A 25,972-nucleotide genomic window follows, 5' to 3' on the forward strand; every position below is an offset into this window, starting at 1 on the left:
TAAGATTAAGGAGTAGAAAAAATTGTATGGTAACTTAAAGAAGTCATAATGGGGAAATACCTTCTGTTTTGTGTCTGGTCACCAGGCTATGTAACTATGCTTTTTCTTTTCTTTCTTTTTTTTTTTTTTTTAACTTTGACCAGCTAATTAGGGCTCTGGGTCTTGAGTGGAGATTAAGGAACCGGAGAATTGGTGTAGGCCTTCATTCCTGAGGGATCTAGAACACTAATGCTCGCCTGAAGAGGATTGTAGTAGTTTCATTTATTGATGCTCCCGATAGTATGGGTGAGGGTCCTTGGAGATTCCTGGGTTTCACTCAGATTTCTTTCAGTCCTATTTGGCTGTTAAGAGGTGATGAGGTAGTCCTGGTTCCTGCAGATTGGGTTGTGGCAGTACATTTAAAGATAAATGCCTTTTCTTGTTAGGTGAAAGCCATCTGTTTCTGTTGTTCTGTGTTTACTAGAAAGGAAAAAATGCATTATTAAATCTAGAACTGTATTCAAGCAGATGAGTCGTATCAGTTGGCTCCAAGAAAAGATAAGATGTGGAATAATAGAAGAAATTGGGATTGCCAATTTATACAGATCAACCCTAACTCTTTCTATAAGACCCATTAGACTTCAATATTGGCACATTTGGTTATAGAACATGGATGTGATGGGAATCACCACATGTGCATATTGAAGCTTTTTCGCAATGAATTTTGGAAACTACCCCAAATCAAGCCTAGGACTGTTATTGCTTTTGATTTTCTCCCTAACTGGGAGATAGAGTTCCAGTGGTTTCCATACAGCTGTCCCAATATAATATCCGTCATGTAAATGTTGGGGAACCAAATGGGTGTTCTACTGTTTTCTTTGGAAATAAATTTCCTTTATTTAAAATCTAAAAAATTTTAATGTTTATTTATTTTTGAGAGAGAGAGAGACAGAGACAGAGACAGAGAGACAGAGAACAAGTGAGGGAGGGGCAGAGAGAGGGACGGAGACACAGAATCTGAAGCAGGTTCCAGGCTTTGAACTGTCAGCACAGAGCCGGACGCAGGGCTTGAACTCATAAGCCATGAGGTCACGACCTCAGCCGAAGTCGGATGCTCAATCAACTGAGCCACCCAGGTGCCCGCAATACATATCCTTTAAACTCTCAGAAACTGGGTGAGAGAAATCATAGGCTGGCTTTGCTCTCTCACTGGTTGAACTAAGTTAAAAAATTCATTTATTACTGAGTCTCCATAATTAGAAACAATAGTATATTTCTGGGCTTTGAGAGTTAGTAGTAACTGGAGCCAGTATTCATCGTTCTCACACAATTTAGGTATTTCCCTTCCCTCAGTGCACCTGAATAAATGACTATTGGTCCTATAAGGAAGGATCTGAGGAAAATTTATATTAGGCATGTGTGGTGTTATAGCAACATCTATACACTGTGTTGTCTTTATTCAAGGGGCCGTGAATCTGTAAATTGACTTAAGTGTGGAAATGAGTGAGATGCCATGACTGTCTATATAGTGGCTTGAGTTAGTCCTCTTTTTCATGGACCTAGAATATTTTTAGTTATAGATTTCAAAAAAAAGACTTGAGTTTAAATTTTTTTTTCAACGTTTATTTATTTTGAGAGAGAGAGACAGACAGAGCACGAGTGGGGTAGGGACAGAGAGAAAGGGAGACACAGAATCTGAAGCAGGCTCCAGGCTCTGAGCTGTCAGCACAGAGCCTGATGCGGGGCTTGAACCCACAAACCATGAGATCATGACCTGAGCCGAAGTCGGATGCTTATCTGACTGAGCCACCAGGTGCCTCCCAAAAAACTTGAGTTTAATAAACATGTTATAGGACATTCTTACAATTGAATACTACTTGGTAATAAAAAAAATAAGTGAACCACTGGGAAAAAAAGGGTTTTAATGAGTTGCCTATTCATTTCATTCCTGGGGATCCCATTAATCATAGTTAGAAATTAGACTATTACCGGAGATCTGGTTACTATAAAAGTCCTGCTGGTTTTTTTTTTTTTTTTTTTTAATTTTTTTTCAACGTTTTTTATTTATTTTTGGGACAGAGAGAGACAAACAGGGGAGGGGCAGAGAGAGAGGGAGACACAGAATCGGAAACAGGCTCCAGGCTCCGAGCCATCAGCCCAGAGCCTGACGCGGGGCTCGAACTCACGGACCGCGAGATCGTGACCCGGCTGAAGTCGGACGCTTAACCGACTGTGCCACCCAGGCGCCCCTAAAAGTCCTGCTGTTTTAATTATCATACTTACACCTTTTGATTTTAGGGGTTAAATTGTTGTTATGTGGGCTTTGCCATCCTGCCTTCCTTTTATCTCTGAAGATAGGGCTGTGTTGAAGTTGAATCTTGGTTATTTAGTGCGTGAAATAGGGATTAGGGCATGGTGGGATACATAGCAAGCTCAGTGGGGGAGTGTTTTAGAAAAGTTTGGAGGTTTAAGTATATCCAAGACTTTGCCAGTAACTCATTATGTAACATCGTAGTCCCCCTCTTTCTGATGAATGTCTTTACTCTTTTTTTTTTTTTTTTGAGGGAGGGAGGGAGGGGGAGAGAGAGAGAGAGAGAGAGAGAGAGAGAGAGAGAGAGAGAGAGAGAGAGAGAGAGAATGAATGTATAAGTGGGGGAGAGAGGCAGAGGGAGAGGAGAATCTTAAGCAGGCTTCACACTCAGTGCATAGCCTGACTCGGGGCTCAATCCCATGACCCTGGGTCCTGACTTGAGCTGAAACCAAGAGTTGGACTCTCAAACTGACTGAGCCACCCAGGCATCCCTGTCTTTACTTCTATGCAGGAAACCTGAAGAGACTGAACTCACTTGTTACTGTAACTTAAAACCTATAGGAGCAATCCTTGAATTAGATTCTTAGTGGTTAAGCCCCACTGATGTAAGAAGTGAGAAATTCTTTCTGCAGCATCCCAAGGACCCAGAGTTTTATTCTTTACACTGAGATGGGAATTTTGAGGTTTAAACCTATCATTCTCTTATTTTAACTTATCCAGTGCCTTTATAAAAGCCATTTTATATATGGTTTGGTATTCCTTCTTCCTGTTCAGTTGGCCTAGGTCAACAGCTATTCAGTCCACTAGAGTGCCACCTGCAATGGGCACAGAGTCTTAGATGCCCATTAACTGGAGGTGTTAACTTGATTGGCCATTCTGTCACTGTGTACAGTGTCTTTTAACCCTGTTTACAATGTGAACAGGAGTCTTACTGCTTTTGTGCCCCAGCTCAGCTAAAGAGCCAATTTCCAAATATCCCTGTAGGAATCGATACCTGCAATTTATTCTCTGCTGCCAATTTTTAAAAATCTATTATTATTATTATTATTTGGCCATAGGTTACAGGAAACAGCTATGATAAATACAAATGAAAAGGGATTGGAGTAAGAATGACATAGATCTTCCAAATGCAGGAAGAGTTGAATTGGCCAAGCCTTAGTGGGGGATGGGAACAGCATGGCTCTAGAGACTTTGTAGACCTCCAGGGGGCTGCCATCAGATCATCGAGCAGCAGATTCCTGGTGTCTCTATTCACGATTGAAATTCCCAGGATAGTACCTCTCTCATTGGGTTATTATGAGGATTTAGTGAGTTAGTACATAAAAGAACTTACTTAGACCATTGCTTGGCACATAATAAACTCTCAGTAAATAAGTATATAGAACTCTTACTTTTAAGTAGATGAGAAAAAGTCAATATTCTATACTAATACAGCACTTTCAAAACCCAAAGTATTAGTTTCCTAGAGCTGCTATAACAAAGTACCACAAATTGAGTGGCTTAGAGCAACAGAAATTTATTCTCTGACAGTTTTTAGAGGCTAGAAGTCTGAAATCAAGGTGTTGAAAGGGCCATCCTATCCCTAAAGCCTCTGGGATCCCTCCTTGCCTCTTCCAGCTTCTGGTAGTCCTAGGCATTCTTTGGCTTGTGGATGTATCATTCCAATCTCTACCTCCATTGTCACATGATCATCTTCTGCTTGCATGTCTTCACAGGACATTCTTCTTCCCCCGCCATCTCTACTTCCTTTTCTTGTAAGAGAGTCCTATTGCACACCTAATTGAGTGTGACCTCATCTTAACTTGATTACGTCTTCAAAGACCTAATTTCCAAATAAAGTCATGGATACTGAGGGTTAGGACTTCAATATATCTTTTTTGGGGGACACACTTCAACACACAACACCTATCTTAACCATTTCTCCCTCTTGTGTCCAAGTGTAGACATTGTTAATCAGAGCACTCTACGTAGTGAGGCCTCAGAATCCTTTTTACAACCAGCTGTAGAGTTGATACTCTATGATGAAATCAGTTTACAACCTTATACTAGTCTTTTGTAAAAGGACTTACTTTGACCGAGTTAAATTATAAACACTGACACCAAAGCAAGGCTTAGGAAAAACATGTAATACGTTAGTATGTGTGAATATTGGTGATATAAAAAAATTCTTTTTGAAAAACTATGTTATTAATATAAGTTCATTTTAATTACATCATCTGTTGGCAGATTGGCCATTGTATATGAAACAAGACTTGATTGTTTAATTTTTAAATTTCTTTTTTAGACATTAGAAAGTTTATTTCCAAAGAAATTTGTTGGTAATGTTTGTTTCTTCTTACATCTTTTAAAAAAATCTCTCCACAGATAAAATAATTGTGGGTAGCTTTATGGGATACCTAAGAATCTTTAACCCCCATCCTGTAAAAACAGGAGATGGCGCTCAAGCTGAAGATATGCTTCTAGAAGTGCATCTACGAGATCCAATACTACAAGTGGAAGTAGGAAAGTTTGTTTCGTAAGTACAGCCCACTAATCCTGGCATTTTATCTTACTTAGAGTGTCATTTCCCCACTGTGTCATTTTTGTGGATTCTTAAATGAAAAAAAGACCATCTATGAGTTAATATATTTTTTGGATATTTTTACCTGGGTGTGTGTTCCTCATGTACTGAACTTTTTTTTTTTTTTTTTTTTAATATGGAAAACAGCACATTTAAGAGAATAATTTAGGAATTTTTTTTATAGAAACAGACTAAGATCCCTGACACATCAGAGGTTTAAAGGAAAAGAGAGAAGCTTTTGAAAATAACCAAATAAAGAAATAGAAAGTAATCACTTACTTAAAGCACTAATTGTACAGATTATATAAATGTCTGTTTAAATAATTAGACAAAGTAGCAGTTTGGTATTTGGTAAATAACTTTGAAGCTTTAAAGTCAATTAGTACTTATTTGGTGTAGAAAGGTCCTTAGTTTCTTTTGTTTAATTTTTAAATTAAATTAGTTAATTTACTTTTGAGAGAGAGAGAGAACATGCGTGTGCACAAGTTGGGGAGGGGCAGACAGAGAGAGAGGGACAGGGGATCTGAAGCAGGCTCCATGCTAACAGCAGAAAGCCCAATACAGGACTTGAACTCATGAACTATGAGATCATGACCTGAACTGAAATCAGATGCTTAACCAAATGAGCAACTTATGTACCCCTATCTTTCCATTAAAAAAAAAAAAAATTAATGTATATTTATTTTTGAGAGAGAGACAGAGTGTGAGCGAGGGAGGGGCAGAGAGAGAGGGAGACGCAGAATCCGAAGCAGTCTCCAGGCTCTGAGTTGTCAGCACAGAGCCCGAAGCAGGGCTTGAACCCACAAACAGCGAGATCATGACCTGAGCTGAAGTCAGACACTTAATCGACTGAGCCACTAGGCTCCCCTTTCGTTTCATTTTTTAAAAGAATGAAGTGCTGTTATGATCATTCTGTTCAGTAGTTCTAAGTAGGGTTGTTATCTACATGGTCACTTGTTGGAAGAGAGGTTAACATTAATGAGTGGATACTGAACTGGCATTAATTAACTAGTACTATTTCATTAATCTTATCTATACGATGTGATCTGTATTTAAAGATAAGGAAACTAGCTAGAACTCAGAGCTTTAGGTCACACAGCCTGGATTCAAGACCCAGGTCTATCTGACTCCATACTCTATTACCTTTCCATGACATCATGTTCTTTTCCTGTGCATGGTAGAAAAATTGTTCTGAGTGTTCAGGGCAATAAAATTTTTTTGAAGTCAATATTGAATATGTGATAATTGTATATATTTGCATTTTCTGGTAGTAGAGTGAATGGTGAGCATTTATATTCATTATAATGATATTTTTCAGGTATTATCTAATAGAATTCATATTTTGTAAATGAGAGACTAACACTCTGAAAGGTTAAATGATTACACGGATACCAAGGTGCAGAGTCAGGACCCCACTCCAGGTCTTCAGATTTCAATTATAGTTCTTTTAGTTTAGAACAAACAGAGTCTGTATCAGAGGTCATGCCTTGGAGGACTGCTTGCAGATGTGTTTTAAATTTAAAAGAGTTGCTGATATTTAAGAACCAGGGATTTCACATAAAATCCCTGCTTTCTTGCTTTTCTTGGGGGAAAAAAAAAAGTGGAGATTTGGCCACAAGCCCAGAACTGAGTGGTGGTTGCTTCCTTTAGTCAGGCCCCACTCTGCAGTGGACCACACCATTTACACTCTTCACTCATTTCCATCTACTGACCTGACCCTTGAAGACTGGATTTAGGATTTCTAGACTGTATTATGTCTTGAAAACTAGTTGATAGGGGCTGAGAAGTATATTGGTGACAGTGGCAGTTTAGTCCAAACTGACATCTTTTCAGTGCCTTTAATAAAATTTCTGAGCTGGAAGTGACTTATACCATTTACTGATAATGATTAGCATTCTGTAGTGCTTTATACTTTACAAGGTACTATCACATGATTTCATTTCATTTAATTGAAATGTCTTATTTTCCTGGATGGGAAACGGGTTCAGAAAGATTAAATTACTTGCCCAAGGTCACAGGTTAGTTAGCCAGAGAGACAGGTCCAGAACTTGGATCTCTGTATTATGAGAGAGCACTCATGAAGCGGCCTCTGCTTCTATTTTTTCTTGGAGGCTCTATTGGCTTCAACTGAAGGAAGTTCCATGAGGCAGAGTCCTTGAGCCTCTGGGGTTGCCAAAGTGGTGTTTGTTGTTACATTTATTTTTCAGTTTCTAATATTATCTAGTAAGTTTTTAGTTAACTGATTATAGACTGTGGTTATAATCTCTTTTTAAAAGTATTTTGTATCTTTTTGGGTTACATCTGAAGTTAACATTTAAACTTTTAAAACTTTTCCTATTTTCCAGAGGTACTGAAATGCTTCATTTGGCTGTGTTGCATTCTAGAAAACTTTGTGTCTACTCTGTCTCTGGTAAGAAACATTTTTTTCTAATGTAGAATTTGTATTAAAAATGGCTTCTTAATATAAGAATAGATGCTTGTTTATGTTCACTTGCTAGAGAACACAAAACATTTGGTTGAAGATTTTCTTATCTTGGTTAACATTTTCCCTTGTTCATTTATTTTTTCAGGTACTTAGGCTATTGCCTTTTTTTTTTTTTTTTTTTTTTTTTTAATTTCTAGTAGAAGGTTCCTTATAATCTCCTTCCCAGGAATTGTGTCCAGGATAGCCTATGACTATTGGGGCCAATTCTGTATACTTAGGACACTTGAGTGTTTTAAAAGACTTTTGTTTATTTTTTTATTTAAGTATAGTTGGAGCTCAATGTTACATCAGTTTCAGGTGTACAACATGGTGATTTCACTTCTCTGTATGTTATGCTATGCTCATCACAAGTGTAGCTACCACCTGTCACCATACAATGCTATTACAAGATCATTGCCTATATTCCTTATGCTGTACCTTTTATCCAGGACACTTGAGTCTTAAGAAATGTTCAATAGCAACAACAAACTTCATTAGGTGCTGAGTCATAATGGTTTAAATGACCTTTTCTTTGGTGAACCTCAAGTGTTGTCTCTTTACACTTCAAATTTCTTGGCTTTTGGTTGTTTTTACTCAGCCTGACCTGCAGGCACTTATTTGAGGCTTAATCAGATTTCATTCCCTAACATTTTTCTCTGGGTACAAGTATGATAGTTAATTGTAGTTTGGTTTTAGCACTTTGATTCTTATTAAATATGAAAGGTAACTTTAAAAAATTTTGTTTTAGTTATTAGATAAATTTTAGTTCATGCTGAGTTACTTTAATAGATATCAATATTGGGGAAATTTTTTATTGGCACAATAAAGCTAAGTCTCTATGGGTCTATTCCTTATACAAGAAGTGTTCTTTGGAGTTTGCTGTAAAATTTAGCTTTAGGATTTGGATTTTTCACACTCATTCTCTTTATTTGGGCTTTATTTGTATTTTGCATTTAATTTGAGTAATGATTTATATTTATTGTCACTGAGCTGGATATTCTTTTTTTTTCTGGGTTATTATTATTATTATTATTATTTTGGTTTCAGGAGTAGAATTCAGTGATTGATTACTTACGTACAACACCCAGTGCTCATCACAACAAGTACCCCCTTTAGCCCACCACCCATCTAGCCCATCTCCCACTCACCTCCCTCTGTCAACCCTCAGCTTGTTCTCCATCATTAATAAGAGTATCTCTTATGGTTTGTTTCCCTCTTTTCTCTCCCCTCCATATGTTCATTTGTTTTGTTTCTTAAATTCCACATATGAGTGAAATCATATGGTATTTGTCTTTCTCTGACTGATTTATTTTGCTTAGCATAAGACATTCTAGCTCCATCCACGTGGTTGCAAATGGCAAGATTTCATTCTTTTTGATGGCTGAGTAATATTCCATTGTGTGTGTGTGTGTGTGTGTGTGTGTGTGTGTGTGTGTGTATACATATATACCACATCTTCTTTATCCATTCATCAGTTGATGGACATTTGGGCTCTTTCCATAGTTTGGCTATTGTTGATAGCACTGCTAGAGACGTTGGGGTGCATCTACCCCTTCAAATCTGTATTTTTGTATCCTTTGGGTAAATACCTGATAGTGTAATTGCTGGATCATAGGGTGGTTCTATTTTTAATTTCTTGAGGAACCTCCATATGGTTCTCTAGAGTGGCTGAACCAGTTTGCATTCCCACCAACAGTGCAAGAGGGTTTCCCTTTCTCCCCATCCTTGCCAACACCTGTTGTTTCTTGTGTTGCATATTTTGCCATTCTGACAGGTGTGAGGTGGTATCTCACTGTGGTTTTGATTTGTATTTCCCTGATGATGAGTGATGTTGACCATCTTTTCATGTGTCTGTTAGCCATCTGAATGTCTTCTTTGGAAAAGTGTCTATTCATGTGTTCTGCCTATTTCTAAATTGTATTATTTGTTTTTTGGGTGTTGAGTTTGATAAGTTCTTTATAGGTTTTGAATACTAATCCTTTATCAGATATGTCTATGTCATTTGCACATATCTTCTCCCATTCTGTAGGCTGCCTTTTAATTTTGTTGATTATTTCCTTCACTGTGCAGAAGCTTTTTATCTTGATGAAGTCCTAATAGTTCATGTTTGTTTTTGTTTCCTTTGCTTTCAGTGACATGTCTGATAAGAAGGTGCTATGGCTAAGGTCAAAGAGATTGCTGCCTATGTTCTCCTCTAGAATTTTGATGATTTCCTGTCTCGCATTTAGGTTATTCATCCATTTTGGATTTATTTTTGTGTATGGTATAAGGAAGTCGTCCAGTTTTATTGTTCTGCATGTTGCTGTCCAGTTTTCTCAACACTATTTGTTGAAGAGATTGTCTTTTTTTCCATTGGATATTCTTTACTGCTTTGTTGAAGCATAGTTGACTATATAGTTGTAGGTCCATTTCTGGGTTTTCTATTCTGTTCCACTGATCTATGTGTCTGTTTTTGTGCTACAAAGACAGTAGCATACTGTCTTGATGACTACAGCTATGGAATATAGCTTGAAATCCAGAATTGTGATGCTTCCAGTTTTGTTTTTCTTTTTCAGGATTGCTTTGGCTATTTGGTGTCTTTTGTGGTTCCATACAAATTTTAGGATTGTTCTAGCTCTGTGAAAAATGCTGGTGGTGTTTTGATAAGGATTGCTGAGCTGGATATCCTAAAGCAGTGTCTTTTTGGGGTTGAAGGTCTGTTAGCTTTTTAAGGCAAGCTTGGTAACCTGGCCTATGGTGTATGGTAGGCATATGTTGACTGCACAAGTGAACTAATTTCTGGGTGGGGCTGAGGTAATTGGTAGTGGCTCTTTATTACTCTGTTATTTTTCTTCTTCCTTCTTTTTTTTCCCCTCTGTTACCACTATCATTTTCTTTTCCACTTTTTTGTTTACATCAAAAGCCCAATATAGTACCTCTCTGTGTCATTGGTAAACCGCCCCCATTGGTTTCATGGTAACAGATGTTGTTCTTCCTAGTGATAGGGCAAATATTTAGTTTTCCAGAGTAAATGGAGAAGATGTGATATAGGTTACTTTATTACATGAATCTAGTTATTTCTCCGTTAACTGTGAGGTGATACTATTAACTGGGTTACACAAGACATGGAACAGAGGAAGTTGCATGCAATTATCCCTGAATACTTTCTGGGGAATTGGTCCCTTCTGAAGGCTCTAAGAGGGCAGGAGAGGGAAGGATCCTGCAAACTAAAAATTGGGTAAGTCTTTTGGTCTTCTCTGGTCCCATTTGAACGATGGCTCAGAAAGTCAGAAGCTTTTGAGTTTCCCTGGGGTGTAAGGCATAGATTAGTGATAAAATGTGTGTTCATCAAAAAGGCCTGCTTAAAGAAACTGGCATGTTTGGTCACAACTTGTTTATGAGACATTGGTATTTTCCTTCAAATTAGTGTTAAAAATGAAAGTTATTTGTCATGGGAATGGTGATTTTTATTGCTTTTTTATTCTTTGTATTCGTTTACAACCTTTGTATACTCTAGGGACAAGGAGTTCTCCAAACAACGTTCCCTTATGCCCCATCTCACTTCCCTTTTCTGTCTCTCATTTCTTCAGTCTCTTATTATATTCGGAAGCTGACGGTTTGTGTATTTTTTCTGACTTGGCTTAAGTTGAGAAGCAGAGAAGTTAATGTTTTTGTTCTCTTGAATATGTTTCTTGAAGTTCCAGACTGAATTTTTACTTAGATTTTACTGTAACAGGGGAAGCATAAACATTTTTTAGTTTAAGTAAAACCACTGTTGTCAACAGATGAAAGTGTTAGCTGAACTTGACATGCTCATTCTCAACTGTCTCTTTCCCACATATTTCTTGTTTTCTTTCATGTGCTGTGTGCTTCTAAAAAAGATTTGAGGCAAACTAGGGGAGACCTTCTGGACACACCAAACAACCTTCATAGTCAGAGGCTGCTGTGCTGACTTCTTTTTGGAGGGTGATATGTCATCAAATGCATGCTTAATGTAGAGAAATAGCAAGGTCTTGCTGAGCTGAAGTTAGCCCATCTTATCATACTTTGGTAAAGGAAAAGCATCACATAGCCTCTCAGATTCCTTTCTGATGGGCTTCAGTTTCTAAATAAATGGTTACAGATGTGTGAGCTTAAGTCATCCTGATGATGTCCTCTTAAGTATTCTTTTCCAAATATTGTGTACTTCTTTTTTTTTTAAGGTTTTTTTTTTTTAATGTTTAATTATTTTTGAGTGAGAAAGAGAACATGAGCGGAGCAGAGAGAGAGGGAGACACAGATCCGAAGCAGCCTCCAGGCTCTGAGCTGTCAGCACAGAGCCTGATGTGGGGCTCGAATGCATGAACCACGAGATCATGACCTGAGCCAAAGTTGGACACTTAACCGACTGAGCCACCCAGGCGCCCCCAAATATTGTGTACTTCTCATCAAGTAATTGCTAAGCATTTGACATATTTATAGAATTGTAATGTTTGCTGTGATTGAAAAAAAAATGTGTTTTTTACTTTTGATAGGCTTCTATAATCTGATTATTTAACACAGTGAACCTTTTACTTGTCTCTGTAATGGCTTTTATTTCATTTAACTTCATTAGATTCCTCGGCAGTTATCTAAAATTGCACCGAAAACTGTAGTTGGTGGCCTTTGATTTTTCCAGAGAATTTTTTGTTTAAATCAAATTTTCTTTAAACAAGGCCAACCGCATCAATGTTCTGATACTCATTTACTTTCTAATTGCTGAAACTTTATGTTAATTTTAGCTATAAGTAGACTATAGATACTATACTCAGTCTGTATATCCCAGAACAAAGCCTGTGTAAATTATTTTAATCTTGTATTATTGATACTTCTCTAGAAAAAAGTGGTCAGAAATTTTAGATTTTTCAGATACTACCTTTATTTCAAAGTAGTATCTAAGGAAGATAAATTGTCTTTTGTTCTCCATAGTTGCACTATTAAGTTTCAGAGTGCTATTACCTGAAAATTGAAAATTACCAATGCCTTTGCAGCTTTTTCAGAACACAAATCCTAGTGTCATTTCATGCCAAGTTTGTGAAGTATTGACTGCTGACCCCTGTGTTCACTGACTGTTCAGCTAGTAGGCATGTGTAAGTGCATTCCTTACTCAGAGGGGTTGATCTGGTTTTAGGTATAGGATGAAATTTGTAATTTCTGTAGAGACAAACCAAATGTTTCTAGGAACTTCTGTTTCTGGTTTCTTGGAGGCTAGACCTCTCCTTAGGTTGGGGCTGTTAGTTATTTAGTGTGTGTGTTTTTCTTTTTCTTTGGCCCATGTGTTTGTGATTACCCCTCAGTTTCCCTGGACCTTACTGATTTTGCTGCCATTTAGATTCCACAAAGCTTTCATCTCCTATCAGGGTTAGCTGGCAAATTTGAGTCTTTTTCTTTCTTTCTTGTTCTGTTGGTTTGTTAGGTCTGTTGTTACTATTCTCAGGGGCATAGATCTGAGTAGAAGTGATTTTTCTCCATGAAATCCTCCCTTATTCGTTTTCTCTTTCAACCCTTCACCTTCCAAATGAAGAAGAAGCCAGGTTGAGAAAGGTGGAGGTGGAAATGATGTTTTTGATGGCTGCTTTATTTAGGGAAATTGTCATTAGCTTACCAAATTTTTTGAAAGTTTGAAAGTTGTGAAATGATGGACAACTAAGTACCAGGATATATAGTGCTAACTCTAATAAAGACTTAGTTTGAGTACTTTGTCCTTTATCAGCTGTGTGATTTGGGGGGAAATTTCTCAAACTGTTTTTGAACTTAGTGTGCCTGACTTCTAAAATGGAAATAGAAATATTTTTGGTACTTACAACCTACATGTACATTGGTAAATCCTTTTGGGCAAAAACAAATAAATGCTCATGTATAAATATGTATGCATATACGTACATACAGACATTCTTAGATTGTTTTACTGATCTATCCAGTTTGGGGACTGCTTTATATTTAAAATTTTTCTTTAAATTTTCCATTTTTGAATGAAAGACAATGATGCTTTTTTAAAAAAAATTTTTTTTTTTAACGTTTATTTATTTTTGATACAGAGAGAGACAGAGCATGAACGGGGGAGGGTCACAGAGAGAGGGAGACACAGAATCTGAAACAGGCTCCAGGCTCTGAGCTGTCAGCACAGAGCCTGACGCGGGGCTCGAACCCACGGACCGTGAGATCATGACCTGAGCCGAAGTCGGACGCTTAACTGACCGAGCCACCCAGGCGCCCCAAGACAAAGATGCTTCTTAATGGAAACAGTTGCATTCTGAATCTTTTTTCTTTCTATCACCTCTTTTAACTGTAATGTTCTTGCCTGATTACTGAGGTATAGCTCCAACTGTAAACTACTCTAGAAAACCTGACAACCAGAATGTAAAATATGGATAAAGAATCTTTTCAAACTTGGAAAGAAATAGAGAGTGAATATAGCACATATGATCTGTTAAATGCAGAGAAAATATTTCTCTTTGTTTTGAAGGAGATTCTTCACAGTCTTCAAATAAAACATATTATCCTATTTACTTGTTAAGGCAAACTTAGAATATCTCTTCATTAAATTAGAATATACTGTACTAGGGGCTTGAGTATTTTGAGAGTTTGGACAGGAAACTGAATTGCTTGAAAGTGTGGGGAATTTTTTCTAAGACACTTTGAATCATGACTTTGCTCTATTGTTTAAGTATAAGGAACTTAACCTCATTTATTTCGGAACTGAAATTGGATGGTTTTGTTTTTATTTAAATAATTATACTTTACTCAGATAAAATGGAAATACGTAATAAATGTCATCCATGGTAGTGTTTCATCTAATGATGTAATCTAGCCAAGACTTAAATTGTTTTAACTGTGCTGGCACTCTATATCATCAGTGTGCTAATTGTTTGTAATACATATTGTTTTAGTGCTTTTTCATTTTAAATTTCACTGAAATTGAATTATTTAGAGATGGTATAGAGGATGAGAGGAAATTAATACTTTTAATGTAAACAAATAACAAAGCAATTCTTTAATTTTTCCTCCTTAGGAACCTTGGGTAATGTAGAACATGGGAACCAATATCAGATCAAATTAATGTATGAACATAATCTTCAGAGAACAGCCTGCAATATGACTTATGGATCGTTTGGTGGTGTAAAAGGTAATTTGCATTAATCTTGAGTATGCTATTGCAAGTACCAGATTTTGGGTTTTGGCCATATAAAAATGGAAGATCACGAGGTATGAAATCTCAGAGTTAAACATAGTTTATTGAAACCCCTATATTCAAATAGTCAAGCAAAATAACGAAGAAAGAAAACGTTAAACAACAAATGTGTTTGATTTTCACATAGTCATTTTTGTATGGTCTTCAGAGATATTTCTAAAAGTGTCTTTTCATCAAATTTTGTCTTCATATCATGAGCTGACTGAAATTGAGGTTTTTTGGGTAAACTGTGTGACTGCCTCTCTCACTGGAAGAAGGGGTTAATCTCACTGATAGAGTCCCTCTCCTACTTGTGATAGGCAGGGTGAAGCTGCAGAAAGAACACTCTCCCCACCTCACCCACCTCCAGGGCCACAACCAGGGTTGTGCTGGTGGTTGTGCTGGTTGTGCACGAGGGCACCTGGACTAAGGATAAGTGGAGACTGAAATGCAGACCTGATCCTGCTCATCAAGCCATGTGCCTTGGCCAGGAATAAACCTCTCCAGAGGAGGGCTGCCTTTTTAAATTTCACAACAGCGTTATATTTACCAGTGAGGTTGGGTTCCTCCCACCTTGGGGGTATCTTTTTCTAAGTAGCATGCAGCCACGTACAGCCTGCCCACCCTAATCCCAGAACTTCCTGAGTTACTAGGGCTTGATGCTTGCTTGGGTACACTGTTACTGTTGGCACGGGAGGGTTTTTATTTACCACCTAGCTCCTCTCACTTCACTGTGACAAAGGTCATAGAGAAGCTGCTGGTACTGGAGTGAGGACAGGAAACCAGGTAGTGACACTTACCTGTGTGGTTTTGTGTGTGTATGTGTGTGTGGCACCTGTGGAACATGAACTAGGGATTTCATAATATTTTAGCTCTTTCTGAGCTCATATTTTTTATGAGTTTATTGTTTAATCATTGTATTAAAAATGATCTGTGTTAGATCTGTCTTTAGTGATGTGAAAAAAACAACTATTTTGGAAGTATCCTTCATTTGTGTGAATTCACTTCTTTTCATACATAGAGGTAAAGGTGAGGAAGAATGAATTTGAGCATATCAATTAACAAGAATATTTCAGGTGGTGGTGTACAAATAAATATTTTGCATAAAGTGATATGAAACAAAACACTTGGCTGGATTGCAGAATTGCTTAAGTTGAGTAATAGGAATGTTTGGATTGTTTAAGGAATATGGAAGATGTCCAGAGTTGGATGAAGAGGGGAAAGAGCTATAATTTGATGAGAGGCTAACTTTTATCAGTGCAGTATCCCTTCCTAACCTCAGCTGTTAGAACTGATTTTCACTGTTCTTTAAACAAGATGTCTGACATGATCAAGGGACCTAGGTCTCTATTGTTTAATAAATTGTTTCAATTATTTTCCTCCTACTAAATCTTTTTTTTTTTTTTCCTACTAAATCTTTAAAAGGCAAATTGCTAAATTCTCTGCATCGGGGGTCCAAAAAATTATGATATGATAAAAAAGTGCTTTGGCTAAATGAAAGTTTTAATTTTTTTGATAGCAACAAGACAATTCTTTCTAAAATTTTTTTTTTAACATTTATTCATTTTTGAAAGGCAGAGAGAGACAGAGCGTGAATGGGGGAGGGGCAGAGAGAGAGGGAGACACAGAAACAGAAGCAGGCTCCAGGCTCTGAGATGTCAGCACAGAGCCCGACACGGGGCTCGAACTCACGGACCATGAGATCATGACCTGAGCTGAAGTCGGCCGCTTAACCGACTGAGCCACCCAGGCGCCCCAACAAGACAATTCTTTAGACCACAAATCAAATGTTATATCGATTGCACTGTATTTTTTTTTCAAATCAGATCAAGTTAACCCAATTAAAATAAAGTTTTAAATAAGTAAAAAGGGATTCCTTGCTTTTGTGTGACATTTTTGCTGGATTTAATAATGGTCTTCCAAAGTAACGATAGTTGCTACTAGTTTAGAAATGAACGTATGACTTTGTGCTTATATGATACCTCTCTTAGTTCTTAAATTATGCCTTACACTTAAAAAATACCTTTTGAGGGGTGCCTGGGTGGCTCAGTCCGTTGGGCATCTGACTTTGGCTCAGGTCATGATCTCTCGGTCCATGAGTTTGGGCCTCGTATTGGGCTCTGTGCAGATAGCTCAGAGCCTGGAGTCTGTTTCAGATTCTGTGTCTTCCTCTTTCTCTGTCCCTCCCCCGCTTATGCTCTGTCTCTGAAAAATGAAGAAATCTTAAAAAAAATTTTGAAAAGTACCTTTTGAAAAAACAGGATGTTCTGACATGCTTTACTTTCCTATGGTTAAGCAGATCATTTCACAATTTGAAACAAAGAAATGTCTGAGTAGCAGAATTAGATATTCCATTTAATGGGTTTGAAACACTTATGTAATATCACTGAGGCATCTACAAGAAAATATGAAAAAATAGTGGGGTTGATAAATTAGTAAAAATTAGCCATATTGGGAGGTTGGCAGAGGTAATAGGGGGTTACTATTAATGGGTACAAGATTTCTTTTTGGGATGATGCAAATGTTCCAAAATTAGATTATGCTGATGGTTGTACAGTTCTGTAAATATCCTAATTACTTAAGCTGTGTACTTTAAAGAGGTGGTATATAAAATATATCTCAATAGCACTGTTAAAAAAATTAGCCATGGGATAAAATCTGATGCTAGAGAGGTGATAGTACAGTCTGTATATCCTGTATATGTAAAATGACACAACACTCTTAAAGGAGGTTGGTTATTGAGAACCACGAAAATAATCTTGGATGCTGATATGTGACTTACAGGGATGTAAATTGGGAAATGATCCAAAGTATAGAAAATAGAAAAATCATATCAAGTTACCATATATTTATTTCTTTCCTCTTTTTGTCATTCCTTCCTTCCTTTTGTGTGTGTATGTGTGTGTATGTATATATATGTGTATATATGTATATATAAATTAGAACGGGTCTAAATGAGTAATAGGGGAGAATGACTAGGTAAGTTTTGATGCATAGATTTAGTGGGTAATTATGAAGTTACTAAGATTGCTGAATTGTACAACTTTGTACATAATTCTTTGTCCACATTTCTCATTATTTCCTTAGGATAGAATGTAGAAGTGGAGATTGAGTCAGAAGGTTATATAATTTTTTTTCTCAATCTGAAAACTCCCCCCAGCAAATATGATATAAATAAATTGTAAAAAGTACAGAACTTAAAAGGAAGAAAGTAAAAGTGACTCCAAGGTATTCACATTTCAAAATGAAGCCCATTTTCTAAGCCTGTCATAACTGTGTGTGCCTAATATGCACTTTTCCAGGATTGAGTGGGTCAGTCTTTTAATTTGAAAACCTCCCTAGAGTTGATCTGAATTTAAAAAAGGAAACTTAAAAAAATTTTTGTCTTCTATCTTCCTCTGTATTTAAGATGCCTTCTTGTGGAATTTAGTTGTGGAATCATGTCAGTAGTCCTCAAGAAAGGAATTAGGCAAGAAGAAACCCTGGCCCCATTTTAAACAAATGTGTTTATAAGGTATGGGAAGGCAGAGTGAGTTTATTTTGCATGTGCACCAGAGTGAACTACCACTAGATGGCAGTCCTGTACAACCTTGGACTTTAGTTGGTTCCTCCTTTAAATAAAGTATGCTAAGAGATCACCAATGGAGGAATTTTGAGCCCAAATAATACTTTGCCTTTTATTAAAAATAAATGTAACTTCTGGGGCGCCTGGATGACTCAGTCCGTTAAGCGTCGGACTCTTGATTTCGGCTCAGGTCATGATCTCATGGTTCGTGAGCTCAAGCCCCAATTGGGCTCTGTGCCTTCAACACAGAGCCTGCCTGGGATTTCTCTCTCTCTCTCTCTCTCTCTCTCTCTCTCTCTCTCTCTCTCTCTCCCATCTTTTCTCTATCTCTGTCTCTCTCCCTCCCTGTCTTGCTCACTATCAAAAAAAAAAAAGCATTAAAAAAATAAATGTAACTTCTTCATGTTGCAGAAAAGTAATGAAGTGGTTTTTAAAAATTTTAATTATAATAAGTGATATCTTAGAATATAAATTGAAAATGCTTTCTAGCTGTGCTTCTCGAACTTGAGGTTGCATTTGAATCATAATGGAATCTTGATAGAAATTCTATCAAGAGGTTCTAACTCTTTAAGTTTGTAATTGGAGAGTTTGAATTTCTGAAACTTTCTTCGTTGATGCCAAGTCTCAGAGATCTAGAGGTATGTTGCTGCTCTGGATCTACCGAGTACTGTTCTATATGTTCTAAGTACTTTGCAGATTGAATAACGTAAGATATACTAAGCAAGTGGTAGAGGAGAGATTCTAACTCAGACTCTGCTTCTAGAATCTTGTAGTGTTAACCATACTAAACTTCTTCCTTGTCTGGACTGTGAGTAAATTAACCTTCCTAAATCAGAAAAAAAACTTTCCTATCAGAAAAGGGTGTATTTTGGTTTGGCTGAAGTTAGTGCATAACTTTGATTCTTCATAGATTATGGAAAACATATTGAGTAACTGCCGTTTCAGATACTTGCTTTTTCTGTTTGATTTTTTGGTTTGGTGCTTTGGTTTCTAAGGAAAGTCCTCCCCCTGCTCCACAATAATAAGAGAGGTTATATATGGGAGGGTAATATTTGATTTGAAATTAGCAAAAGAGTCATTACTGTTTTTCTTTAACCTTTTTTTGTTTGCTCGTTCATTAAGAAAATTTTTCAAAAACACCCTGAATACATTTGCAAAAACTCAAAAGGTGCATTCATTTGATGCAGTAAGGCTTGGCTTTACCTCAAGCTACATGTAATGTCTATTAATGAGAAAAAAATGGTAAAGAAATAGGAAATCTAGTTTTATGAACTAAAGAATATATGCTTAATATCTTCCATTATTCAGACTACTACATACCATTCCAGAATTTAAGTTAAAATTCTTTCCATATTGTACTTTTTAGGGGAAGTGACTGATAACAAAGACTATATTGGATCCTTTTTTTTTTTTTTTTTTTTTACACAAAAGGATGTGGAAGATGTGCTTGGAATTAAAGAATTTTTGTAGTTTCTCTAAATCTAAAGTACTGTTTTGAAAGAATGACTTTGGGTTTTTATAAAAATGGTAGTTTAAAAAAAATGGTAGTTTATCTTTGCCTTTTATAATAATGACAAATTAATGCTTGCAAAATTTAGTGAGTGGTATAAGCATGGACAATTAAATTACAGTTTGGAAATATATTAAATTAGTTTTGAAAAGGTGGATTTGAATTGATCTAAAAATATGTTATTAACATTGATGGAATTTATTTGATTCAGTAATTTGAACTCTACTTGTTTTTGAAAAAAGGAATAAAGGATATCCCTGCCAGATTTTCCTCTGCTTTAGTTTCATTATGTCACTTCAACTTCCAATGGTTGTTGATATGGTACTTTACCTAGTTAAGATAAGCTTGTCAATTCAGAATAGTATTCGGAAAAGGACAACATTAATATTGACTGACAGAATGCCAGTGGTAGAGTGAAGAAAGAATGTTACTGTTTTGAGGTCAACAATTGCAAATACTTAGCTTAGTAAAATAAGATACTTTATCTAGTTTATGTGATGTATCTTGCTACCATCAAGATATTTGAGCTAAAACTTCCTTTTCTCATAATATGATTTAGGGACCTATAGTTAGTTTACTTGCTCAGTTACCACAAATTTGTCCTGTAGAGCTGGGACACGTCGACAAGCCTTATAATGTATATGGCTCTTTCAAGTGTGTGAAAGGGACGTTGAAAAGAAATAGTTGATTTATTAGAGATGTATGGGAACTTTCAGGGACTAGAGAAAGTCTGGTGTTAGTTCTTCCTTGCATCATCTTTCTTCCTCCATCCATCCATCCATCCATCCATCCATCCATCCAATGCATATTTACTGAGAGTCTTTTGAGTACCCAGGCACTGTACTAGTTTATTGGAATAGAAAGATGAATAAAAGACAGTTTAAGTTCTCAGGAAGCTCACAATGTTGGGTACAATAAAGACTAAGAATTAGCTATGATATAATGAGGTAAGTTGTAATAAAGATGGATATGTACGAAGTTATACTGAAGCCTTGAGGAAGGAGCAGCTTCCTTAGGCTGAATAAATACGTGTGCATGTATGTATTTGTGTATGGGGAGGGCAGTACTTAAAGGTGAGGGAATGTGCTGTTACCTATTTTATTTCAGCTCTTCATTTTTATCCACTTTAATCTAGAGGTCACTAGCCCCAGTTTCCTATAAATGAACAGTTTCATAGTTTTCAGTATAAAGCTTTCATTGCTCATAGGCTGAGCCATTCAGATTCCCTCTGGGATAGTTTGTTCCTCTTGAGAAGATTATTTTTCAGACTTTGGAGCACTTAAAAATTATTTTTGCTTTAAAAAACCTTGGCATTTTCATACTACTAAATGGACTTTCTTACCTATAGTTTAAAGCCTTCAGTAAGGCAAAATTATCTTCTTTTGCTACCAGCTGATTAAAAAAAATTTTTTTTAATGTTCTTTTATTTTGAGAGAGAGAGAGAACATGAACAGGGGAGGGGCAGAGAAAGAGGGAGAGAGAGAATCCCTAGCAGGCTCTGTGCTATCAGCACAGAGCCCAATGTGGGGCTTGAACTCATGAACCATGAGATCATGACCTGAGCTGAAACCTCCAGCTGAGTTGGACTCTTAACCAGCTGAGCCACCCAGGTGCCCCTTGCTGCCAGCTGATTTTAATGGAGGATATAGGGCTCTAGAGACAGATAGATAGAAACATAGTATGACTCTGTTTATTAAGAATGACAAATTGGGGCGCCTGGGTGGCTCAGTCGGTTAAGCGGCTGACTTCGGCTCAGGTCATGATCTCACGGTCCGTGAGTTCGAGCCCCGCGTCGGGCTCTGTGCTGACAGCTCAGAGCCTGGAGCCTGTTTCGGATTCTGTGTCTCCCTCTCTCTGACCCTCCCCCATTCATGCTCTGTCTCTCTCTGTCTCAAAAATAAATGTTAAAAAAAAAAAAAAAAAGAATGACAAATTTAAGGGTAGGGATAGGAGATGAAGTAACACAAGAGATTAAGAGATATAAATGGAGAGACAGAGCATGTCATGAAAGGAGAGGGAAGAGAGTTTCAAGAGGTAGGAGTCAGGAGAGTCAGAGGTTAAGCAGCTGGAGTGTTGAAAAGAAAATACTGGGTTTAGCTGCTTGGAGGTCATTGGTGATCTTTGGGAGAACAGTTTTAACAAAAGGATGGACACACTGGTCCAGTTGCCTCAGAATGAGGACTTCATAGAAAAGAAATGGAAATCACAAAGGAAAGCTGTTCTGTGAAGAGGTAAGAGAAGGGTAAGAGAATGATATGGCCACAGCTGGAGGGGAAAAGGCTTTATAAGGAGGGAGAAGTCTTTGAGGAGGTAGGATGGAACCTTGATCTGATGAACAAAATGCCTTCCATAATATTTTGTTGAAAAAATTAACTTGAATATATTTTTATTTGAAAAATTATGCTGTTTGGAATATGATGGGCCAGTTCTTTAAAATTTTATTTCTTATCACATAATTGGTGCTTTATAGTCATGTTGAATTTTTGTCTTCTCTTCATAATGAATTTGTGGTTTATGGGAAAAAGGCTTTTTAATACTTCAGTAGAGATTATCAGCACCATCTGGTTCTTTCTTCAATTTTTACCCTTCTCTGACATTTTTTGCTTCTTTACTCTAATTTTTTGGCTTTCTTTCTTTCTTTCTTTCTTTCTTTCTTTCTTTCTTTCTTTCTTTCTTTCTTTCTTTGTTTCTTTCTTTCTTTCTTTCTTTCTTTCTCTTATTTGTCTACCTACCTATCAGTCTACCTATAATTTTACTGTGGTAAGAACAATTAACATGAGATCTACCCTGTTAGCAGATTTTTAAATTGAGGTACAGTTGACATACAATGTTATGTTAGTTTCATGTGTATAACATAATGCTTTGATATTTGTATCTCTTAACAGATTTTAAATTGTATAATATTGCTATTTATGGGCTGCTCTAATTTTTAAAATTAGTTTTCTTGATTATAAATTTTTGGTTTTCATAGAGATGTTTATATTTTGAGCTTACTGGGTAATAGACAACTCAAGATTTAAAGAAATGTTACCATAAAAAACCAATACCACTCAATTTCTGTATATGCCACTATTTTGCTTTTCCATTGGGTGTGCTTCTTTTCACTTTCCATCCTTGCCTTTGGTTAACTAAAGATCCTTTTCTTTTAAAGATTTTATTTTTAAGTTATCTGTACAACCAAAGTGGGGCTCATACTCCTAACCCTGAGATCAGGAGTCATGTGCTCTACTGACTGAGCCAGCCAGGTGCCCTGATACTGAGGATTCTTTTGACTGCAGTTGACAGTAGGCTCATGCAGGAATAAGAAATTTACTGTCTATCACCATTTGGGCCACCAATGTGATTAGATCTGTTTTTTTTCTTTTCATCTTTTGCTTCCATTTTCTTGCACAAGCTATTTCTTCCCGGTTACAAGATAGCTACAGCAGCTCTAAATCTTCTTAGATTCTAGTTCATGTGAAAAGTGCCTGCCTTTCTTCCAGAGGGCTCAGCAAAGGTCTCTTTCCAACTCCGTGGCTTTGGTTGGACCATCTCTGAATCAATCCCTGTCACTAAAGGAATGCAGTTAAACTTGGGTCTGAGCTAAGTATGGGAGAGGTAGGGCCATTTCTGTTAACCATTAAGACTAAGTGTGGAGAGGGGTGGACCTTTGGGGGAATATAGGTGAATAATCAACTGTGGTGAGTTTGAGGATTTTGGAGTTGATCAAGGAAAAAGGCATGACTATGAGATGTCAGTAGCCCACAGTGAACTTTATTTGGGTGTTGCTTTGACAAGATTGCATTCAAGGGTAAGTCCTTAACAGCAGGAGATTTTCCAGAGCCCGTGGCAGGGGACCACCACCTATAAAGGGAAGCAGGCAAGGAAACTCCTTGGGGAGAGGGATTTCTGAGTGGGGCTGTATGTCTAGGTGATAATCCTCAGATACAAGATGAAGAGTCTTGATCAGGAAGCTTTGGAGGGCAACAGTGACTTCTGTAGCTCCAGGATTTGTCTTATCTATGGCTAGTAAATGTTGGTTCATTTTTGCAGGGTATGCACTGCAGGCATGCTATAAATGGCTAAGAATATGCTTATTTGGTCTATAATTAAAGCAACTGAAGGTGTAAAAATTAGAGTTTTGCATCTGAGGGCTTTGAGTTCACATTCATGACTAGCCTGCTGTGAGGTACTAAACAAGGGGCCAATCAATGTATAGCGGCCACCTTTAACCAATGTATGTAACATTAACTGAATAGGGCAAAATAGGTGCTGGGGAGCCAATACACTGTAAATGTCCATCTTCCTTTTGCCTTCACATTCTCTCCTAGAGCCTTCCTGGGGTGCTCCTTTAGAAGTGACAGAAGAGGCAAGCAGTGGTGATTTGAAAGGTGTATGTGGACTGGAGGAGGCAGGGGATGAGCAGTTGAAGAGTGCTCTGCTTTGGGCTGCCTGCAGTCTCATTCTGGCCACACTGTAGGGGATAATTGCTCCGAATGTTTGTTCGTATTTAGAGATTTGTTGCAGTTTCATTTAATTGAATGCATTTCAAGGTCATTTGTCACGTTTTTAATTCTGGGTTTAGTCCATGTTAGATTTGGTGGCATGTTCCAAGTTCTTTATAGATAAATTGAAACTCGAAATGATGTAGGGCATGATTTTTACTTCATCTTTTTCTCTTTCAATGCTCTCCACACCAAAATGTGTATACTTTTATTATAAAAGTAATCATGTTAATAAGGGAATATTCTAAACATATGAACCTGTAGACAGGAGAAAAAAATGATTTAGCACTATCTCCTAAATAGAACCACTGATTACATATCAGTGTAGACTATAACATAGAATATTTCAACCTTAGTTAACCCAGAGTAATTTTATATTTCTGGAATTTAACTATCTCACCATCAAAATGGCACTATCATTGAAAAAATATGTTTATCATGGGAAGTCTGGTGCTATATGATATGGGATGTATGTAAGTAATGGCAATAAATATGTGAAATAGACATATTTCTTAGCAAAGCTTTTACTTCATATGACTATAATATCTTGGAGTCAGTTGAAGAATTTATTAAATATTGGTCTTCAGTTTGTATCAGTTGAAAACATGATGGATTTACTAGCAAACAGAAAAAATCCTCATATTACTTGTGTTTAGCTATAAATGGAAAAAATAGCATGGTATATGATATTCCCAAATATTTGGTGATGGATATATTTCACCTGTCAATTATTTTTTTTAAAGTTTTATTTATTTATTTTTTTTGAGAAAGTGAGAGTGTGAACAGGGGAGGGGCAGAGCAAGGGAGACACAGAATCCGAAGCAGGCTCCAGGCTGTGAGCTGTTAGTACAGTGCCTGACGAGGGGCTCAAACCCATGAGCTGTGAAATCATGACCTGAGCCAAAGTTGGATGCTTGACCAATTGAGCCACCCAGGTGCCCCCCAAACTGGCCTTTCCTTTAAAATGGCAAATAATTTTTATACAGTGATTTTAATTAATCAATTAATTGATTAATTAAAAATGTTTATTGGGGTACCTAGGTACTGACAGCTCAAAGCCTGGAGCCTCCTTTGAATTCTGTGTCTCCCTCTCTCACTGCTCTTCCCCAGCTCACATTCTGTCTCTCCTTCAAAAATAAATAAACATTAAAAAAAATTAAAATGTTTATTTATTTATTATGAGAGAGAGAGAGAGAGAGAGAGAGCTAGAGAGCACAAGCAGGGTAGGGGCAGAGAGAGAGAGAGGGAGCGAGGAAATCCCAAGCAGGCTCCACGCTATCAACACAGAGCCCAAAGGAGGCCCAAATTCACGAGGGGTGAGATCATGACCTCGGTTGAAATCAAGAGTCAGATGCTTACCTGAGTTACCCAGGTGCCACCATACAGTGATTTTAAACTTCTGCACATTTTATATTCTGGGGAAGCCCTCTTGAGCTGCACATAGCGTATATCCAGTCACAGCTCAGGATGTCTGGTAACAGTGTCTGCAGGAGAATGGGGAGTACCCTGTATCAGTACTCCAGGACTGATGGGGAGTATCCTGTGTCAGTACTCTGGGACTAATGGGGAGCATGTATAATAGCACTTCTGCTAGTCATCAATGCCTTTTGCTTGTTCTTGCTACTTTGCCTTTTCAGGTTCCGTTTTCAGCCTGTATACTTGGACCATCACTTGTAAATGACTTTGTTCAATGAAATTTGAGATTTCCTTACATGAAATCATCCCTGAGGGTCTTTTTGGATCTTTTCCTTTTACATCCTGGTCATATTATGTGGATCATCCACTGATTATTTGAGATTTGGTAGATGACACCATAACCATGGTTCAGTTGATAACAAATTGTCTCTCAATTATGATAATGTTGTATTTCATATATATGTATATATTGCTAGGGTTTTGTTTGTTTCTGTTTGTTTCAGTTTTGCAGCCTC

The 25,972-nt window shown here is 37.2% G+C and overlaps 1 protein-coding gene across 9 annotated transcripts in view; it reads left to right on the forward strand.

Moving 5' to 3' along the window:
* The window catches only part of BBS9 (Bardet-Biedl syndrome 9), a 434,898-nt gene that overhangs the window by 19,685 nt on the left and 389,241 nt on the right, over positions 1 to 25,972 (forward strand). For 6 of the 9 annotated variants that reach the window (XM_053897794.1, XM_053897793.1, XM_019443775.2 and 3 more), the window contains exons 3-5: positions 4,655 to 4,805; positions 7,196 to 7,260; positions 14,324 to 14,437. In XM_053897794.1, the coding sequence (XP_053753769.1) occupies positions 4,655 to 4,805; positions 7,196 to 7,260; positions 14,324 to 14,437 (330 nt within the window). Of the gene's footprint in view, positions 1 to 4,654; positions 4,806 to 7,195; positions 7,261 to 11,552; positions 11,725 to 14,323; positions 14,438 to 25,972 lie in introns of those variants that run through there. The other 3 variants (XM_053897796.1, XM_053897797.1, XM_019443777.2) reach the window with 3 other exon arrangements.

This window comes from Panthera pardus, unplaced genomic scaffold (assembly GCF_024362965.1).
Source record: "Panthera pardus isolate Hobbes unplaced genomic scaffold, ASM2436296v1 HiC_scaffold_8, whole genome shotgun sequence".
Classification (NCBI taxonomy): Eukaryota; Metazoa; Chordata; class Mammalia; order Carnivora; family Felidae; genus Panthera; species Panthera pardus.